At 39.8% G+C, this 20,226-nt stretch overlaps 1 protein-coding gene across 1 annotated transcript in view; it reads left to right on the forward strand.

The window, feature by feature from the left end:
- Positions 1 to 18,767, forward strand: part of TNS2 (tensin 2) — a gene marked incomplete at its 3' end in the record, with an annotated part of 68,035 nt that extends 49,268 nt beyond the window's left edge. The window contains exons 7-16 of the mRNA XM_015816769.1: positions 4,307 to 4,478; positions 4,992 to 5,042; positions 6,210 to 6,332; positions 7,417 to 7,481; positions 7,682 to 7,765; positions 9,717 to 9,829; positions 11,035 to 11,095; positions 11,193 to 11,271; positions 15,801 to 15,930; positions 18,702 to 18,767. Of these exons, the coding sequence (XP_015672255.1) occupies positions 4,307 to 4,478; positions 4,992 to 5,042; positions 6,210 to 6,332; positions 7,417 to 7,481; positions 7,682 to 7,765; positions 9,717 to 9,829; positions 11,035 to 11,095; positions 11,193 to 11,271; positions 15,801 to 15,930; positions 18,702 to 18,767 (944 nt within the window). The remainder of the gene's footprint in view (positions 1 to 4,306; positions 4,479 to 4,991; positions 5,043 to 6,209; positions 6,333 to 7,416; positions 7,482 to 7,681; positions 7,766 to 9,716; positions 9,830 to 11,034; positions 11,096 to 11,192; positions 11,272 to 15,800; positions 15,931 to 18,701) is intronic.
- Between the last annotated feature and the right edge of the window lie 1,459 nt (positions 18,768 to 20,226).

Raw genomic sequence — 20,226 nt, forward strand, 5'->3', positions numbered from 1 at the left:
TGAGCTTAGAAACTAAACAGTTGGTCCTGATTACTGCCTGGATGAGACACCACCAGGAAATCTATACTTGTCAGCCAAACTTGGAAATACATATACATATAAATAAATTTAAAAGAAAAATCCTGGAAGAGGCAGTGAAAAACTGCTTCTGTATCGTTGCTGCGAAAACTATCATGGAGTCATCTGAAATCAAGTTCTAAGAGAATCTGTAATCTTTTATTTTTAAAGTGCAGAAAACATGGATAAAAAAACATGCATAAGAACTAATTCTGATTGGTCATGTTCGATAGGAGCAAAAGGAAAGGGGAACTACTATGTTCACAGAATGAAGGGACTTGCTGTCATCTCATATCCTTTTCATCCCTTTACAAATCTTCCCAAAACTAGATCTGAATAAAATATCACTGTGATTTTAAATAGTAGGCAGTTTTGGAATTATGACTGCAGAAACATTGATTGCTGAGTTTACCATTTTTTATAATAAATGGCACTCTTATCCACCACAGAACACCTGAATTGAGGAACATTTTGATACTTACTAATAATCACAGTTTTTCATCACCCTCATGACATTTTATTTATAAATTCTTTATGACCTTGGGTCAGTTACTCTCTCTTAGCCATAGGAAGCAGGCATTAGCAAACCACGTGTGGGAAACCTTGCTAAGAAAAATGCAAGGAGCAGTCCAGGCTGTCACCAGCAGTTTAAAAAAACCTGACTTTAAGGTAGCAAAAAAGAAAAAAAAATCTATACATAAGGGATAAAATACTGCATGCAAAGGAAACCCCATAGAGCAGTCGTTCTCAATCTGTGGTCTGCAGACCCGGGGGGGGGGGCAATGTTATCACAAGGCGTCTGTGAAGGCTTGAGGAAATGTTACGATTTAAATCTTGAGTTAAGTCTTGGGGGGGCATGGCCATAGTTCGTGGCCACAAAAGATATTTAAAGAGGGTCCGTGGTGAAGAAAAGTTTGAGAACCACTGCCACAGGGTTCCACAGAAACTTACTGAACTGTTCCCCCTCTTGCAAATAAAATAAGGGGGTATAAAGGAAGATATACTATACACTATTGTCCTGTCCCATTTCGTGCCTTACAATAGTTGGCATGTAGAATTGCTCCTACGGAACCCTTTTTAAATTATTACAAGTTCTAGATATGATTTTCTTTCCCCATCTGGTTGAGAAGGAGCTGGTTAACTAGCTATGAGACAAATACTAAGCCGCAGTATTTTGATTTCCAGATTGAAAGTAATACTATTGGAAAGGAGAGGAATCTCTTTATTGTGAAAACGCATGTTTCTTTTTCCTTTCTCTCATGGGGTCCCTCATGTTTTCCCTCTCTGCTGTTGATTTTTTTTTTCTCCTCTTGTTTTGATGCACTGACATGAGTATCTCCAGTTGTTTTGGAACTAGAAAGGAAATGGATTGGCACTGCATTGCATCTTAAATTTGGCTATGGGGAGGGAGGGAAAAGACAAGAAAGTGGCAATACTTCTTGAATCAGTTGTCAGTGATGCCAGCCACCGGAGGATACAACAGAGAATGCCATGAAGTTGTATAAGTTAATAATGAGGGAGAAAAGTGAAGGAATTTGGGTACCATTTGCTTCATTCTAAAAAGATAAATACAGTTGCCTCCTTTTTTAAAAAAAAATGCACTTTATTAAATTTCTACAAAAACAATAAAAACACTATAAAAACAAACAAAGAATTAAGAAGTTAAAATAGAGGACAGGGAGGTGCAAAGGAATAGAAGAAAATGAAAAGAAATAGAAAAAGGGTAAGTAACTTCCAACTCGATATAATTGTAAACATAACATACATAACTTTTGGATCTCAAATCCAACAATACACAGTATTTCCACAACCATAAACATTTCTAATTGTCAAATATCAAAATTAACAGAGCATTTCCTGAAGTTTCTAGCAAAAAGTCCAAAAATGGTGTCCACATAAAAACAAAGCTAGACAAAGTCTTTTTGTTAATCAAAGTAGTTTATTTCGCCATCTCAGCTAGTTCCATTAACTTCATCATCCATTCTTCCATTGTGGGAATTTATAAGTCTTTCCATCTCTGTGCGTACAACTCACTGCAGTTATCATATAGAATAAAAATACTGTTTTTTCTTCAGTTGTTTTACCTATCATGCTTGTACTCTTGCCTCCTTTTGATGCAATTAGTAAATCAGTAGCGGAGAGAAATTTTTAACAAAGTTCATCAGAACTGCCTCTTTTCCTTTGACTCATCCCTAGCAAGACAATTTTCATTAATAAGGACTAGATATGAATATAAGTCATGCATTCATCATCCATTGTTCTGTGATAGCAAGCTTTATCTTCTTAAACAGTTCTAGTGATCTAAGGAAGCATTTTCCTCCATCTGCCTTCTTACTGACCAAATTATTCTGAGTCAAGGCCTAACCTTCACAATCAGTGAGAGGTTTAACTGTGTCTCAGCTGCTTCACTGGAGACAGGAGACTTCAGAAAGTGAGCTGATTTGTTCTCTGTTGCTGTAGAAAACCTTACCTACAGTACACGAATCAGCATTGCAAGGAAACAATCGATTACGGTAAATATTAGGAGAAACTCACTAGTAGATGCCATCAGTTTTTAATAATTTTTATTGCTTTTAAAATAATGACTAGAAAAAAAGAAAAAAGCAAAAAAGAACAAAACCACGAAATATATACATAATTAGAAAGTTATATAACAAGTGCTTAAAAATGAGTGAAGAAATACAGCGGAAGAAAAAAAAAATGTAAAATGCAATACAATAAACAGTCACAATTTTATATATAATTATCTAAATATGCAAATGTGTGTATGTGTGTGTGTGTGTTTCTGTTACATTTATTTTGAATAGAATAGAATAGAATAGAATAGAATAGAATAGAATAGAATAGAATAGAATAGAATAGAGCTGGAAGGGACCTTGGCGGTCTTCTAGTCCAGCCCCCCCACTCAAGCAGGAGAACCTATAATACCATCTCAGACAAGTGTCTGTCTAGCCTCTTGTTAAAAATCTCCAGTGATGGAGCACCCACGATTTCTGGAGGCAAGCTGTTGAACTGGTTAATTGTCCTCATTGTCAGGAAGTTTCTCCTTAATTCCAGGTTGCTTCTCTTTTTGATCAGTTTCCAACCATTGTTTCTTGTCCTGCCCTCTGGTGCTTTGGTGAATAACGTGACCCCCTCTTCTTTGTGGCAGCCTCTCAAATACTGGAACACTGCTATCATGTCTCCCCTATTTCTTCTTTTCTTTAGACTAGCCAAACCCAAGTCCTGCAGCCGTTCTTCGTATGTTTTAGTCTTCAGGCCTTTGATCATCTTAGTTGCTCTTTTCTGAATTTTTTCCAAGCTCTCTATATAACTATCTTTTTTAAATTTATTGTATTTTGTATTGATGCAAATTATCAACTGAAGAATTGGTTGCTGTGCTTTTTCCCCCACTGGAGGTTTTTAAGCAGAAGTTGGTCAGGACTATTTGTCATAGATGCTGTGGTTTCTACAGAGAGCAGAAGATTACATGTGAAGACTTTCCAGTTCTATCATTATATGGAGTAGCAGGTTATAAATTTAAGAAAAGCACATGAAGAAAAGCACTGGTTGCTCCCAGAACTGGCTATAAAATGGATTTTGTTGAATACTGATTTAAGGTACCTGCACAATTGGACAAATCGGCCACCAACAGGCACATAGACAGCATCTACCTACCATTCAAAAGAGACAACTAAAAAACTAAAAACGAAACAAAAAGACCAAAATACCAACTTCCCAGCAATCAATACCCAGATAAGCAGAAATTATCATCAAGATTAACAGCAATCAAACAGTAAACAATACTCCAATCAAGGAACTATCATCTTAGGCAAACATTCAAACAGTAAAGAAAAAGAAAAAGAAAAAACAGCCTAATCAAGGAACCACCAAGAATACTCCTACTAACACTAAGTAGGGCAAATCATTTATATGTAAACGGAGAGCAAACCCTACTCCCTTCTAGTACTGATGATGTTAATGAACCATCTGCAAGTAAACAACTAAGCTGAGAGAGCACCAAGGACCCCCACAGTTCAACCCCGAGCTACCAATATCCTCTTCTATTGGTACCTGCACAATTGCGATATTTCGCTTTCAGCTGTGTTATTGAGAGACCCCACTGAAAACGAGGTTTGCTAAATGGCAAACTATGTAGGTTTTAGTTCTTTTGCCTGTTAATTTATTTTGTAATCTTCAGTGCTCATTGTGGTTCTGTGGACCCCTGGAGTCCTGTTTCCCTTACGCTTCCTGCTTTTCTTCCTTTCAGAAGCTTCAGTCTGGACCACGTAATGGAGCGCAAGTATGATTTTGACCTCATCTACATCACCGAACGTATCATCTCTGTGTCTTTTCCTCCTGCTTTGGAGGAACAACGTTACCGCAGCAATCTCCGAGAGGTGGCGCAAATGTTAAAATCCAAGCATGAGGACAAGTATCTGGTAAGCAGAGAACGACAATGATGACGATAAGCAAATAATAATAATAATTGAGTGGAAAGAAGAGTTACTGTAAGGAAGGAACCAACTTGACATCTCTATGTAGGTTTGAGTGAATGTGTGGAAAATGCATGCTTCACCTCTGAGATAGAGAGGGATGATGGTCGCTTTGTCCTGCAGGATCTCATGATTTCATATCAGCATCTCATCTTGAGAAAAGCGATATCTCCATTTTGGCGATATCTCCATTTTGAAGAACTCTATAAAGTCCACTTATAGGAGCAGCCTATATGTTGGGAGGGCAGGGTTGGGGAGGAGCTATATTCTGACTTTCAAGAGGAATGGAGGGCTATAAAACTTTTTTGTCAAGCTTATTTTCAAAGAGTGAGTTAACCTTTGGGGTGAAGTCACAAGAATAACCATGCTGAAAAACATCCTGACCAAGATGGTGGAGTTTATCAGCTGAAAGTTGGGTTGGTAGAGTAAAGTGCTAAAGATGCTTCTTTATGTCAACAGCTCCTCAACTTGTCAGAGAAACGCCATGACATCATCCGGTTGAACCCCAAGGTGAGAGAGATGAGAGCTTGGGACAAAGATGCTTACGTTAAATTGGGACTACATCTCAACTGAAACTGTTTAGAGGGTTATTGAACTTGCACGTGGCAGAAATCCATAAAATGGCTCTGCCTTCAGTGATTAAAGTACAGTAATTAATTGTTAGTTTAGCTTGACTCGTTCATTCTCATTCTCAGCTGATCAAAAGAAAAAGAGAAAAACAGGCATTAATCCTGGAAGGAAAGATACAATGCATAGTAAATATTTACATATGGTACTAAATTGTATCATGCAACATTTTTAAAGAGAATTTTAATTTTCCATGACTGTAATTTCATTGAAAGCAGTTAAAGCTAAGCTGTTTGGGAGGGCCTATTGTGTTCAATATACCATCTTTGTTGGTATATTTAGATACAATACGGGTTATTTTCTGATTTTTAAAATATATATACTGTATATATATATTATCCCAGTTTCATTTATTTTATTCTTGTGTACTATTTTTCCTTATGTATTGTGTATTGTTCTTTACTGCTTTATATAGTATGATATAAAGTGTGCAATTCAAGGAGATAGAAAGGCAGTACAAAAATCATAATTGAACCTAAGACTGAACCTAAAACCAGATGTGTAGCTCCTTATTTGAAAGCAAGCCAAGTTACTTGGCTTAAGACTTGGGAGAGTCATTAAAAGTGTTAAACCTTTAAAAACTAGCAGTTGAATAGTGCAAGAGCTCATATTGTTATTATTATTATTTTATTCTCATTGTTCTTTACACAAATAGCGCCAATAGTGCTCATTGCGTTTTATAGCTATAAAGATGGTAACTGCCAACTCTATCCAGGGACGCTTTCAAGGTGCATAAAAACGCATAAAAACCTGTAAGGCTTTCTAACCCATTTCCCCCCAACAATAATCGGAATCACATTATCAGTGACTATAGTGACAGCAACAAAGGCAATAAAGATGGGATAAAAGTCATCAATGGGACCAACTGATTTCATGTCACTATGTTTTCCTTCACCCTTCAACCCAGTGAGGAAAGGGCCTTTGCTTCTTTACAGGAGTTCCGTCCTCTAGGCAGGACATTGTACTCACCAGCTCCCAAAGCTTGTCCCCTCTCTCAGTATACGTAAGCATGTTCTTAAATCCAATACTTCTTTCTCCTTGATGGTCCAGGTGCAAGATTTTGGCTGGCCAGATCTGCATGCTCCACCTCTGGACAAAATTTGTTCCATCTGCAAAGCCATGGAGACCTGGCTAAATTCAGACCCTCAGCACGTGGCTGTCCTTCACTGCAAGGTCAGAGAAAAATCTTCCCAACTTTCTGGCTGTTGTGGATATTTATATAAGGGAGAAATATAATGATCCAAGGGGGAGTAAGACAGTGGACACTTCTTGCTGTCAGGAAAAAAAAGGGATGAGATACTGGCTTTCCGGGATCATTAACCGAGTGGTTTTTGTATGTCCTCAAAGTCAGCAGCCTAGACAGAAGGTCCTCTGAGAAAGGTAAGACAACTGCAGAGACTTAGCCTGATGAGAAAACCTCCATTGAATGTATACCTTTGCTTTATTCTTTTTATAGAAAGCAGGACATCAGGTTATCCAATTCATTAGTCAAACATTGAAAGCCTATATGCCTGCCAAAATCCTTACTGTAATGAAGTGGCATCATACAAACTTTCCTCTATTTTATGAGAGCTGGAATCTTAATCAGCATTCCCCACCTCTTTCTAGTGATTTCCTTAAAGACATTGAACTTGTTTTCATTTTTTAAGCTATTGGTAAGTGAAGAAAGATTTTACATTCCCAGACTGGCTAGAGAAGAAGGAAATAATATACAAAATTGGCTTCCCCCCCCCCCCTAATTATGTCTGTTAAGTGATCAGGCTGAATAACCATTCTCTGGGTCCATTCTCATTTTGTTAAGTATAATAAATGGATTTTTTCCATCTCTGTTTTACTTTCAATTGCAACTGTTCAAAAACTTTCCTTGGAGGCTTTTTTGGACAGCCTGGAACTTCTTCCATGGAAAGCTTAGTCTTCACCATCTTTACAAAGAAGGAGGAGACCAGATACTGGATAGTTCTCCCTCATGAGTAGAGGTGGTGCAGAATGGCTTCCAACTGACAGGGTAGTGAGATTATGGAGACATACAAATTGAATGAACTATATTTATACAAACCGGATCCAATAAACAAATAAAGTGAATGTAGGCAAAAAATGCTGTATCTCCTTTCGCGTTCCTGTTTTTGTGCTTTTTCCACCACCACTCCAAGGTGGCTGTTATAGTTTGCTAAAACTGTTTGCACTCCCGAATTTATAGTCACAGTGCGTCATTCCAGTGCCAGTTTAACATGTTTAACATGTTCTCTCTTTGTGCCAGGGCAACAAGGGCAAGACGGGTGTGATCGTAGCCTCTTACATGTACTACAGCAAAATCTCTGCAAGGTATTGATCAAGGGAGAACGAGAGATGGGCTACTCTAGCACCGACAGCTGCTTTTTTCTTCTCCTTTCCTTCCTCAGTCTCATTTTCCAGCTTTCTTCTTAAGCTACATTTTTGGTGGGCCGAATGTATGTGTAACATGTCTGTTGTATAACCTGCCAATGTATAAACGCTACTCTATATTCCTTGTCTTCTCTCCTCAGTGCAGACCAGGCCCTCAGCACACTAACCATGCGCAAGTTCTGTGAAGACAAAGTAGCTGCCTCCCTCCAACCATCGCAGAAGAGGTGAGTCTTGCACCCTCTATCTTATACTGTTAGCAGCTCCCCCCCCCGAATGTCTGTCACCCCCCAGAATGTCTGTCAGAAGTTCTGAAGAAGGAAGCTTTTAAAGCTTCCACAGAGGGTGCTGGGAGAAATGCTTGGGAAAAGAATTGGAGGGTATGTGTTACATGGCCAGCTCTTATGGGTAGCATAGAAGTTCAGACTCTGGATACAAAGGACTAGAAAACTTTTAGAAGGCAGTAAAGACAATTTTCTCCATCTCTTTGCTGGCCTCTAGTGGTCCTCCAGATGTTTGTATCCCAGACTCATAACCCTAGTTCAGGCTAAACAAAAACAATCCAGTGCTTCCCGTTTTTCCATGCTCAGAAGTCTTCTGGCAGAAAAACAATGGATATACCAAAATATAATTACAGTGTTTGTGTAACAGTTTTTTAAAAAATGCAGATAGTTCTCGAGTTATGACCGTAATGGAGCTTGCCCATCATAGTTGTAAGCCATGACAGTCATAAAATGGATCAGTCACCACCCAATTTTATGGCCTTTTTTGCAGTGATCATTAAGCGAACCGGTGGTTTGCTACGGGCACATTTTTGCCAAAACCCAGAAGTAAGTGCTGCTTTTTGGCAAAACTGTTGTAAAATGTGTTCACCTGACCATGGGATGCTGCAAACGCTCGTAAATGCGGTTGTATTGTCAAACAGCTGAAGTTCGCTCATGTCTCCGTGAAGGGGAGGCAACTCTCAGAACTTTGAATCTGGGCCACAAATAGCCCCAAGGTTGTAACTATGAATGGTCACCAAGGCAACCATTCGTAACTTGAGGGCTACCTGTTTTGTTTAATTCCTCAATGCACTGGCTTCCCATAGCTGATATGCTTCAGTCAAGAAACTACAGGAGTTGGAACTACAATGTCTGCATTTACAGTGCAATGATACAAGCAGTGGAGCAGTGGCAGTCAAAGAGGCGCTTCTGTCACATATTCATTTTTCTCTTTGGAAGCTATTTCATTATCTAGGACAGCAGAAAGTAAAATTATCTTTGAAATGATCCACGTTTGGGAGGAACAAAGAAATGATTTTTCTTGTTAAAAAACAGAAAGGTCCCTTTCAGATATATGGAATTTTCAAATTTCCTAGCCAGCCTGGCTGAAGTTTTGAAAACAAATGATATTATGAGAGTCATTTTCATGGCTTCTATCATCAGCACCCACAGGAACTCTTCTTTAATCAGATTGATGAAAGTTGTGTTGCAGTGTCATGCCACAAACTGTTCTTTGTACATGTAGGCAATGTTGTAATGCCCATAAAAAAGGGTGGAACAACTTGTATCATAACACCACAATCCTTATAGAGGTTTAAGTCATCTTACACACATACCCTCCCCCTCACAGATCCCATTAGCTTTTATGAAACTCATTTTACCCTCCAGTTCTTACCTGACAACCAGTATTTTAATGTCTGTTATTAGATTCTGATATTAGAGAGATGTTCCCTCATACATGTTAAGGGTATTGTTTTCTAAAAATATAGTAAATACATACTGAAATGTTTCATGCTACTAAATAAAGTTACAATTTAAAGATTAGGTATATTTAATTATAGGCTAAAACCAGTAAGTGCAAAAGGGTTAAAACTTTGTAATTGGGCATTTGCCTATGTGGATGGCATTTAAGGAAGATGGCTTTTGGGAGCACCAGGCTGAGAGAAGATGTTGGTGTCAAGATAGTTAGCTTCCTATAGACCAGGGGTAGGCAACCTTGGCTCTTTTATGACTCGTGGACTTCAACTCCCAGAATTCCTGAGCCAGCATGGCTGGCTCAGGAATTCTGGGAGTTGAAGTCCACGAGTCATAAAAGAGCCAAGGTTGCCTACCCCTGCTATAGCCAACTTATTCTTACACGACTCACTTATTTTTACATGACCGCATGGATTTCTCTCTCATTTCTCCGTGGTAGGTATATTCATTATTTCAGTGGGCTTCTCTCAGGCACCATCAAGATGAACAGCAATACACTTTTTCTGCATCATGTTCTGCTCCCAGCCATTCCGACTTTTGAAAGTGGAGGAGGTAAGTGTCACAGGGCTGGAAAACAATGTCCATAAAATACTCCTCTTACCCCACTCCTTTCAGACTTTACATCATGCGTGCTTATGATTCCAAACTGCAAAAACATGGCACAAATTTATATTTTATTTTTATTTATATATCAAATTTAGAGACCACCCATCTTTCTCCTAGGGCAGGGGTAGGCAACTTTGGCTCTTTTATGACTTGTGGACTTCAACTCCAAGAATTCCTGAGTCAGCATGACTGGTTCAGGAATTCTGGGTATTGAAGTCCACAAGTCACAAAAGGGCCAAGGTTGCCTACCCCTGTCCCAGTGCGAACAAACATTTGGATGGCTTACCACCCATATGACAGGGATTCTCATACTTCGTAATACCAACACTCCTTAAATGAAAAATGAATTTATGCAACCTGCCTCATGAATAAACGTAAGAGAGGAGAGAGCTAGGGTTGAAACAGAAAAAAATAAACTTTGTAACAATAGAACCTTTATTATAGATCCTTGACTTAGAGCAATTTCCACACACTCATTGAAGTGTTTTGCTCTTGTCCCTGAGACAGGAGGAAAGTAGATCACTTTTTAATTTCCTGTACCCAACAGCAGTGTTTTTACTGAGCAGTTTACTCCAGTGAGGCTGGTAAAGTTGATAAAGATGTGTTACTTTCTGAGCAGCTATTGGTAGGTGTGGCTATAAAGCAGCAGTGCTTTGCGGTGCAACTTTCTGGGATCCTCCCTTTGAACTTTTGTGCTGCTGATCCAAGTGCTGGATTTTAGGATAGGAAAAAGTGAGGGGTGCATATTTCTACCTCCTTTTAAATCCAATGCTTTTCAGCCCTTAAATGTAGGAAACAGACACCCCAAGAGATGCTAGAGCTTAAATTCACTGATTCAGTTTACATGGTAATAACAGAATCTTGAAAGCCTGACCATATTTTCCCCTCCCTTTTTCTTATACAAAAAGGACTCAAACTTAATTCTTAAAAATCATTGGGACATAATACAGATACAGATGCAAAGAATCATAATTCCGTTTGGAATGGAGACACGTGTCTGTCTTTCTTTATCCAATATATGACTTATGAGTGTATGTCCTTTGCTGCTCCTCCATTTCTATGATAGAAATTTTCCATTTGCAGCAATTCTTCAGTTTTCTGGAGGTGGGTTCTTCCCTTTTGATCCATCTGGCCCATCTTCTCTCTTCTAGGTTATCAACCTTTCCTAAAGATCTACCAGTCCATGCAATTGGTCTATACCTCTGGGATCTAGTAAGTATGAGATCAAAAACCTAAGATGCCTCTGAAGTTAAAAGTCTCCTTTTAACTTCAATTCCGACAATCCTGATGATTTCCTCTGTTCATGCAGTAGCCTCCATGGGGCCAGTGGAACTCAGAAGATCTGTATCACCTTAGAGCCAGCCTTGCTCTTGAAGGGAGATGTCATGGTGAGTGTTGCCAGCAGGTCAGGATTGAAGGGCAGAACTAGATTTTAGAAGGGATGTGACGTTGCCACCAGGCTTCCTTCCTCCCTCCTTTCCTCTCGCTCAAAAACAGTGACTGTGAGAGGGACCTTGGAGTCCTAATGGATGATCACTTAAACATGAGCCAGCAGTGTGCGGCGGCAGCCAAAAAAACTAATATGATCCTTGGTTGTATAAACAGAGGCATAGAATCCAGATCACGCAAAGTATTAGTATTGCTTTATAAAGCCTTAGTAAGGCCACATCTGGAATGCTGCATCCAGTTTTGGTCACCACATTACAAAAAAGATGTTGAGACTTTGGAAAAAATGCAAAGAAAAGCAACTAAGATGATTAAAGGCCTGGAGACTAAAACATATGAAGAATGGTTGCAGGATTTGGGAATGGTCAGTCTAGAGAAAAGAAGGAGTAGAAGGGACGTGATAGCAGTATTCCAGTATTTGAGAGGCTGCCACAAAGATGAGGGGGTCAATTTATTTTCCAAAGCACCAGAAGGCAAGACAAGAAACAATGGATGGAATCTAATCAAGGAGAAAAGCAACCTGGAATTAAGGAGAAATTTCCTAACAGTGAGGACAATTAACTAGTGGAACAGCTTTCCTTCCGACGTTGTGGGTGCTTCATCACTCGAGGTTTTTAAGAAGAGACTGGACAGCCACTAGTCTGAAATGGTATAGGGTCTCCTGCTTGAGAAGGGGGTTGGACTAGAAGTCCACCAAGGTCCCTTCCAGCTCTATTCTGATTCTGATTCTCTTTCCTAGAACAGTGCAAAACCAGACTAGGTATGGTATGATATCCATGTGCAATATATGGCCCTGCCAACTTATACGTTAAAATGGCAAATAGTATGATGCTCTGTGTTGTAATACACACTACCAAGTGAATGGGCTTGCTGCAGGCAGAAGAGATTCTGCATTAGGCGTCAGATATAGCCTCTTCGTTTTATAAATTGAGTGATTTTTATATTGATCTATTTTAAAACCAAGGTATATCATAGTAACATTGTTGTTGTTGTTGTTGTTGTTGTTGTTGTTATTATTATTATTATTATTATTATTATTATTATTATTATTATTATGGATCCAGCAAGCCTAGTAAATAGCAACATCAAATATCTTAATCATGAACAAAGGAAAATAATGGAAATGGGGCTTCTATATTAGCCTTGTATTTATCATTCTGGGAATGAATAGAACATAGAATCCTAGGGCTGGAAAGGAATTCTGGGAGATCCATGAGTCATAAAAGAGCCAAGGTTGCCTACCCCTGTTCTAGGCCAACCCCCTGCTCCTATCTTGAGACCTTATACTATCCTGGTCAAATGATTGTCCAGTCTGTTTTTTGAAAAATCCTCTAGTAATGGAGCACCCACAACTTTGGGAGGCAAGTTACTCCATAGATTAATTGTTCTCACTGTCAGGAAATTTTTTCTTATTTGTAGGTTTGCTCTCTCTTTAACAAGTTTCCCCGCATTACTTCTTATCCTGGCCTCTGGTGCCTTAGAGTCAACCCCTTCTTCTTTGTAATAACCCCTCAACTAGTGGAAGGCAGTTATCATGTCTCCCCTCCCCCCCTTCTCTCCGATAGACTAGACCAAGGGTAGGCAACCTTGGCTCTTTTATGATTCGTGGACTTCAGCTCCCAGAATTCCTGAGCCAGCCATGCTGAGGGGAAAGGAAGAGGTTTCCAAGCTGAACCATGCTGGCTCAGGAATTCTGGGAGTTGAAGTCCACGAGTCATAAAAGAGCCAAGGTTGCCTACCCCTGCTCTATACATTCCTAACTCCCTCAACCATTTGTCATATGATTTAACCACTGGACCCTTTATCATCTTTGTTCCTCTTCTCTGCACACTTTAGATAAATAAAATAAAATAAAGTATAGTGATTCTTGATAAATATGTGTGCTTAATCCAATAGTTCGCAGAAGCCAATCAGTAGCCAATTTTCAGTATGCCAGATATTGCCTGCTGGGAACTGGAATTCCTATTTTAAAAGGCTACCTATGTTAGGTGGCTCTCAGTCTGAACTTGCTATGCATTTCTTGCATACTTAGGCAAGAATGTGCACTTCAAATTACTTCAGAAGTTGATTTGGAGAGTCACAGTTGTGTACCCTTCTTTCAAAAATTTAAAACATGTTCATCGCTAAAGATTCCAGCTTGCGCTTATTTTTTATGTCAACTCACCAGGCATATCTGGAATTTTTAAAATTTATTCGGTGTAGCTATTTATTTTGCCAGAAACATTAAGTTCTTTTGGAAGACAGAGAGCACAGTTTGAATACTGTCCTCCTTCTGCCTCTGGGGCTTTTCCCCAGAGTTCAGAAATTGCTTACCTCCCACTTTTAGGTTGGCAGTCCCCAACATTTGCTTCCCTGGGGTCTGTTCTAGTTTGCCACTAGCTGACTGGTTCAGCTGTGCAGAATGTGTTAAGCAAACCCAGGGCTAAGCCCCTGGCTTTACTGACCCCCCCCCCCCTATTTCTGAATGTCACAAGCTGGCATGAAACTGTCAGCCAATGAGAGCACTGCTGTGATTCAGAGATGATTTTGACTGATGGGCAGACCCTTAGATTTAGCCATCTATTAAAACTCAAGCCCACCAATCACCAAACATGTGCAGGCAGGGAATTTAGAAAGGGCACTAAACCTGTGAATCGTGACATCTCTTTGAGTCCAATACCTGCCCAAGCTCATCATGCAACTCATACCTGAGACCAGGGAGGTGGTGGGCTTCAAAGGCCCAAGTCTAAAGCTGGAAACGGCACACGTTGGAACCTGCCTGGTAACGGGGTAACAAGGTGCCAGGAGTTGAGAGGTGCAACAGAGAGTTGAGTTTGAAAAAGAGGGACTTGAACAGCTTTTCTAAACAGAATAGCTCAGGGAGCAGAGGGGAAGGACATGCACACAGTCTGAACTCTCCCAATACATGCTGGGCTGATCCAACACCCTACGATAAAGTGGTTGAAATTGCCAACAGTAACCTCTGGCCATCTTTTCTTCAGGTGAAAAGTTATATTGCCTAATCTGAAAGCAACATCTGATTCCATTCCCAGGATTACTCTGTTAAAAAAAAGCCAAAACCCTGATCACTACCTCCATTGATTGGCCTCCTTTTATTTTCATAAAAAGTTTACAATTTTTATTGTAGTGGCAATATGCAGATTCTGCTAGCAAGGTAAGAGCAATAGAGCAGGGAAGATGAGCTGTCTCATTTGTGTTGCACAAGTTGTGTTCTGGAAGCCTTCAACGTTGTTCAATTAATTTTTTTCAGAGCCTTGGTTGTCCTCCTCCAACAGATATCCATCAAGGTTGAAATATGGCTTAAGGGGCCATATAGAGGCAGGCATGTGGCTAGGTTGATTTATCTTGTTCCCTAACCTTACAGAATACATCTTCACATACAACTGAGCTAAATTCAGACTTAAATCCTGTAGCTTGTGTACTTAATGTGTGAACTTCAACTAATTATGAAAAAGCCCTGTCAGAGTTGAAACAATAAATCAAAAATCAAGGTCCTCAGAAAAAAAGATAACTTTCAACCCAAAATATATAGCTCAGTTTTTACTTGAAAGACTTTTTTCAGTAGCTTCCTATCTTCCCAACATTCTTTGCCCAATGCAAAGGAGAGATTTCACATTAGCCATGCTCACCATGCTGCCTTAATCACTGTTAAAAATGAGATTTAATGATATCCATCTGCATAAAATATTGAGTTAAATCGCCCTTCTCTACTGCCTTTTCTATTCTGTAGGGCCTTGTTGCTATAAGTCAGGGGTGTCAAACTCAATTTCATTGAGGGACGCATCAGCATTGCGGTTGCCCTCAGGGGGCCGGGTGGGTGTGGCCAGGGTGGGTGCGGCCTACTGGGTGGGTGTGGATGGAGTGGGTGTGGCCTACTGGGTGGGTGTGGCCAGCTCTACATCGTTCGCGTCAAGGGTGCCTGTGGGGGCCTGGGCAGGAGTGGGCTAGATCTGAGGGTCTCTGGCAGAAAGGGGTTGGACCAGGGCAAGTGCCAAGGCATGGTCCACTGGAGGAGCCTCACTGTTCCTCTCAGGCCATGTGGGGGGGGGGGGCTTATGGAGCTAAGACTGAATGCGTTTCAGCATAGATGGCCACCACAAAATTGTACATTGGCTCCCGGCTGGCCTGGGCCAGGGCCAAGGCAGAGGGGGCCGTTCCCTTACTGTTTCCAGGATGGCTTTGCAGGCCACATGAAACCACTTCACGGGCCGCATCTGGCCCGCGGGCCTTGTGTTTGACATGTCTGCTATAAGTATTCAGAAGACTTTATATATATATGCTACCGTATATAGCTTTGCTATGTAGAATAATACAGAAGAATTTTTTATGATTCAGAGCTTTTAAGCAATGTATGTTTATGATCACTGTCTGTAAATAACTATTACTCTTAAATGAACAGAGTCAAGAAAGCCAGATCACATGGCTGGAAAAGCTATGCTTTCTACTGATTTGGTCATCCTTTCCTCTCCAGGTGAAATGCTACCATAAGCAGCTGCAGGGAGGAGAGCGAGATGTTGTGTTTCGGGTCCAGTTTCACACTTGTACCATCCACAGCACCCAACTCTGGTTCAGCAAAGATGAGTTGGATGAAGCCTGGAGAGGTGAGCAGAGAGATGAATTTTGGAACAGAGAAGCCAACAGCCATGCATGTTAATATGGGGCAAAAGGGTTACATGCACGTAGTACAAAATACCAGGAGTCTGATAGCACTTTTTCCAATTGGCACATTTTACTGAAAGGCATAAGCTGTTTGGAGTTGCAGCCCACATCATCAAATGTACGAAGTGACTAGAGTAAGTAGGATTTAAATTGGGATGAGGTGGGGGGTAAGAGAATGGGAAGGGGAAACAGGTTAATGATGCAGGTTACGTGTGAGGGAGATTACAAGCAATCTATTATTTAACAAATATAATACGTTAAAAAAAGTACTGTGTTTGTTGAGACCTTTTGAGATTGCCTGAAACTGTAGTCATCTAAATGGTGCAAGGGTCCATGAGCTCAATTCCTGTTAGAGGGTTTGGGCCCCATAAAAGAAAGCTGGCTACATACATTTGATGAATCCCAATAAGGGTGAAACTGTTCATATGCTGCCTAGCAACTTCTTGTTCAATCGCGGTGCTAAATTCTCTGTTTTTCCCAAATAATCACAGAGATCTTCAGTGTCCTAGGAAGTTAAAATGTTCTGATATTACTTTGTCCATATTTGAAGTCCTGATTTTCAACTTAAGTCTTTCAATTCTTTTGCACCATGTTTATTACATTTGAGAAAACCTTGTAGAGGCTCTGTTACATTACGTTATGTTATGTTACATTATGTTATGTTAGGATAGGATAGATTGTTAGGTTAGGTTAGTTAGATTAGGTTAGGTTAGGTTAGGTTAGGCTAGGCTAAGCTACGTTATGCTATGCTATGCTATGCTATGCTATGCTATGCTATGCTATGCTATGCTATGCTATGCTATGCTATGCTATGCTATGCTATGCTATGCTACGCTACCTTGTTATGTTTGTATAGCCACCCATCTCACAAGAAAGTGACTGTCACTTGTGTATATACTTGTTGAGGCGTATGGTGGTGCTGTTGGTGTAAATGAGATGGAGGTATGGGGTAAAGTAGAAATCTAGGTTTGGAGCAGTCTTCTTCTCTATTAGCACCATGGTCCTATTGTTTCTTATTACTTGGAGAATCTACTTCAAGTTGTCTGTATTCAAGTATGAGCTTGCCACCCAGTGTCTGAAAAAGTATGAGCTGTAAATTATTAACATATCTCTTTCTGCTTTAATGTGTCTGTCTTTTAATAGGCACTCCCTGAGAATCGATTTGGCTCTTTTGATTAGTTTATTGGTCTTGCTGAGTGGGCAGTTCAGTCTTGGGAAACTTGGCTCAATTCCATCAATTAAGCATTACTGAGTGATTCAGAACAAGTGTGGTTCTAGCCTAGTCTAGGCTATAGATGATCATGTTTTCTGGGTAGAAACCAGAAGCATGTAAGGCTTGCATGGTGATTTGTAGATTACAAATTTGTAGATGGTAGTTAAATGTCCATTGTGTATGACATCAAGGAAAAGGACTTACTCTATAGATAGGTGGAAGCTGAGGTTGCTGGGGGCATGGAGGTCATCATGATAGAACTTGATGAGAAATTCTTTGGGTCTAAATCATGAAAAGGCCATCAGTAAATTTCAAATAAAGGAAGTATTTCAGGAGGCAAGACATGTTCTAGATCAGCTGTAAGGACATTGACATATTGACATATGTGCCCATGGCTGCTCCACTCATTTGCAAGCTGTGCCACTCATTTGCATTGTCAAACATGAAGTAGTTATGGGTGAGTACAAAGTAACCCAGTCTTTGGCATGCTCTTTGGCACAGTGATGATTTCCCTGATGGCCTGAAGTCCATATTTGTTGGAGATGTTAGTGTACCAACATACATGGTGGCTAAAATGATGCTGACCATCCACGATGTCCAGCCTTCTTAGGAAATCTGTGGCATCTCTTATGCAGCTGGGAGTGCTGATGGTATGATCCATGAAACCTGACATTCCAGTTGTGATCTTTCTAATGCTTGAAATAATGGGATGGCCTGGGTTACTAGAGTTGTATATTTTGGCAAGTAGGTAGAAAATGCCTAATCAGGACTCTTGCAGTTTCTCCATGTAAATACAATGTTTGTTCTTGGGAAATGTATCATCAGATTGCATCATATTTCTGATATGTTGTTGTAAGAAGTCAGAAGTGAAGTTGATATAATGTGGTGTTGGAGATTTGCTTCTTCATTTCCTTGACATAATCTACCTTATTCGCAATGACAACTGCTGCTTTGTTATCTTGCTTGATTATTATGTCGTTGATATTCTTGAGGTCTTGATGGCATCTGGTTCTGGATTGCTAGGATTGTTCTCTAAGGGGAATTTTTAATTGGCGGTAATGGCTTTAGCTTGTTGGCAGAAACATTCAGTTAGACATCCAGTTCAGGATTGCATCCATCTGGGGGCACTGATGCAGTTTTTAAAATGCATCTGCAATTTGGTGTGATTTATAGTTGCATCTTATCCCAGGATGTGTTGTTTTCATGATGGTTGTGTTTCGTTTCTTCTCTTGAAAATATTCTTGAAGTCACAAGTGGCCAAAAAATGCTTTATGGTCCCCACAGTGTTTATATTTTGTGTGAGTTTAGTGTGTTTTTTGGATTTATCCTCTTATTAGACAAGTGCATTATAGATAGGAAAGTTTATTGCATTTCTTATAATAAAGAATTATAAACTAAATTCATATGGAAATGGGACATGTAAGACAGGTGAACACTTTGGCTAAACACAGTTCAGGCCAAATGTACTGAACTATTTCTCTGTTTTTCTTCCCTACATAGATGAAAGATTTCCCTTTGAAGCAAGTGTGGAATTTGTCTTCTCTTCTAGTCCAGAGAAAATTAAAGGTGAGTGAACAGCAGTTAAAGAGCAATGGGTGCAGTACAATGAAGAGCAGCCCTTTAAATCCTAAGAAGACAGAATTAGACCCAAGGCTCAATTAGACTGAGTTGACTCAATTAGACTAAAGACTCAATCTTTCTTGAAGTAAAGGAAGGTCAGACCTATGTGGAAAGCTGCCAACACCATAGAAATATGGAGTAGAAGTGCAAATAGAGAAATATGATGGATTCATGGAATTAATCAAAAACAGCACTCCAGATGGGAAGAATTCTCTGTCTTCCTTTGGCCTGGAGCTCTTATAGTTGTAATCAAAACATCTGGAGGGCACCAGTTTTGAGGAAGGTCAGCTGAGAGCAAGACCAGCCCACTGAATGCATCACCAGCCATTTATCACAGCTCAGTAGAGACACGTTAAGCTTCTCCCTTTCGGTCTCCTGCCTGCAGTTCCAGAAATGCAGCTGTTGGCCCGGAAATTCTATTGATCTCTCTATAGAGAAAGTGCCTTGGGATCTATTTATTTTTGTAGGTATTTGTTAAATGTTTAACCTTTCCTTCAGGAGTTCAAGACTTAGCAGAGGAGATAAGAAGGCTCTCTGTTTGCTTAGAATCTTACCCTTATCACAGCAGTAGTAGCTGCTTTGGCAGCAGACAGAGCATCGGCTGCCAGTCAAGGGCTCAGCAGCTTTATCTGCTCTACGTTTTCTCAATTGATATTATGGTCAGGGTAAAATATATTGTGTGATTGTGACAAAGAATTGAGAAGACAGCAGGAAATGGAAAGAAGAAGGGAGGCGGCCAACCACAATCTAGAAGGTTTTGTTCTTGTAGAATGAAAAACAGTAAAATTCTATTTTTGGTTGACCTCTTTGGCTTGGAGTTTAAATTTTAATATCACAATGTTTACTCTTTCATTTCCTCCCCAAAATAAACACAAGAATAGGACAGAGAGGCCTCAGGCAGACAAATAACTCATTTTCACTCTTATCCCCCTTCTGAAAGAGCACTTCTAATCTCATTTTTCAAATAACTCCAGCCATGAAAAGGAGGGCACATTTTTCACTAGGCTTCTCCTGGTGATGTCCAGCTCAAGGAACTGGGCAACAAGATTTCCTATGTCTGTTTTATGGCATCTTTTTAAAATAATGTGTTCTGAAGGCAATATAATTGTTGCATTGCAAAAGATCACTATGTCCTGCAAATCAGAGGTTTTCATTTAAAGATATTCAGTATAGCCTTAGTTCAGGATATTTATATCTCTGTGTTTACTAGGAGAATTGTGAGTTATAGAATTTGCCTCCTTATTTTTGTCCCTGTGCATGTCCATGAAAGATCAGCTACATATTCTCTGAAAAAGAGATAAACAGTTCTGCAGTGTAAGTAACTGACCAATTTTACCCAGATTTCAACATTGTCATCAGCAGAACATCTTGGTTTTTTTGCAACCATTTAGTTACAGAGGAGAAA

Source organism: Protobothrops mucrosquamatus, unplaced genomic scaffold, assembly GCF_001527695.2.
Source record: "Protobothrops mucrosquamatus isolate PMUCROS unplaced genomic scaffold, P.Mucros_1.0 scaffold492, whole genome shotgun sequence".
Classification (NCBI taxonomy): domain Eukaryota; kingdom Metazoa; phylum Chordata; class Lepidosauria; order Squamata; family Viperidae; genus Protobothrops; species Protobothrops mucrosquamatus.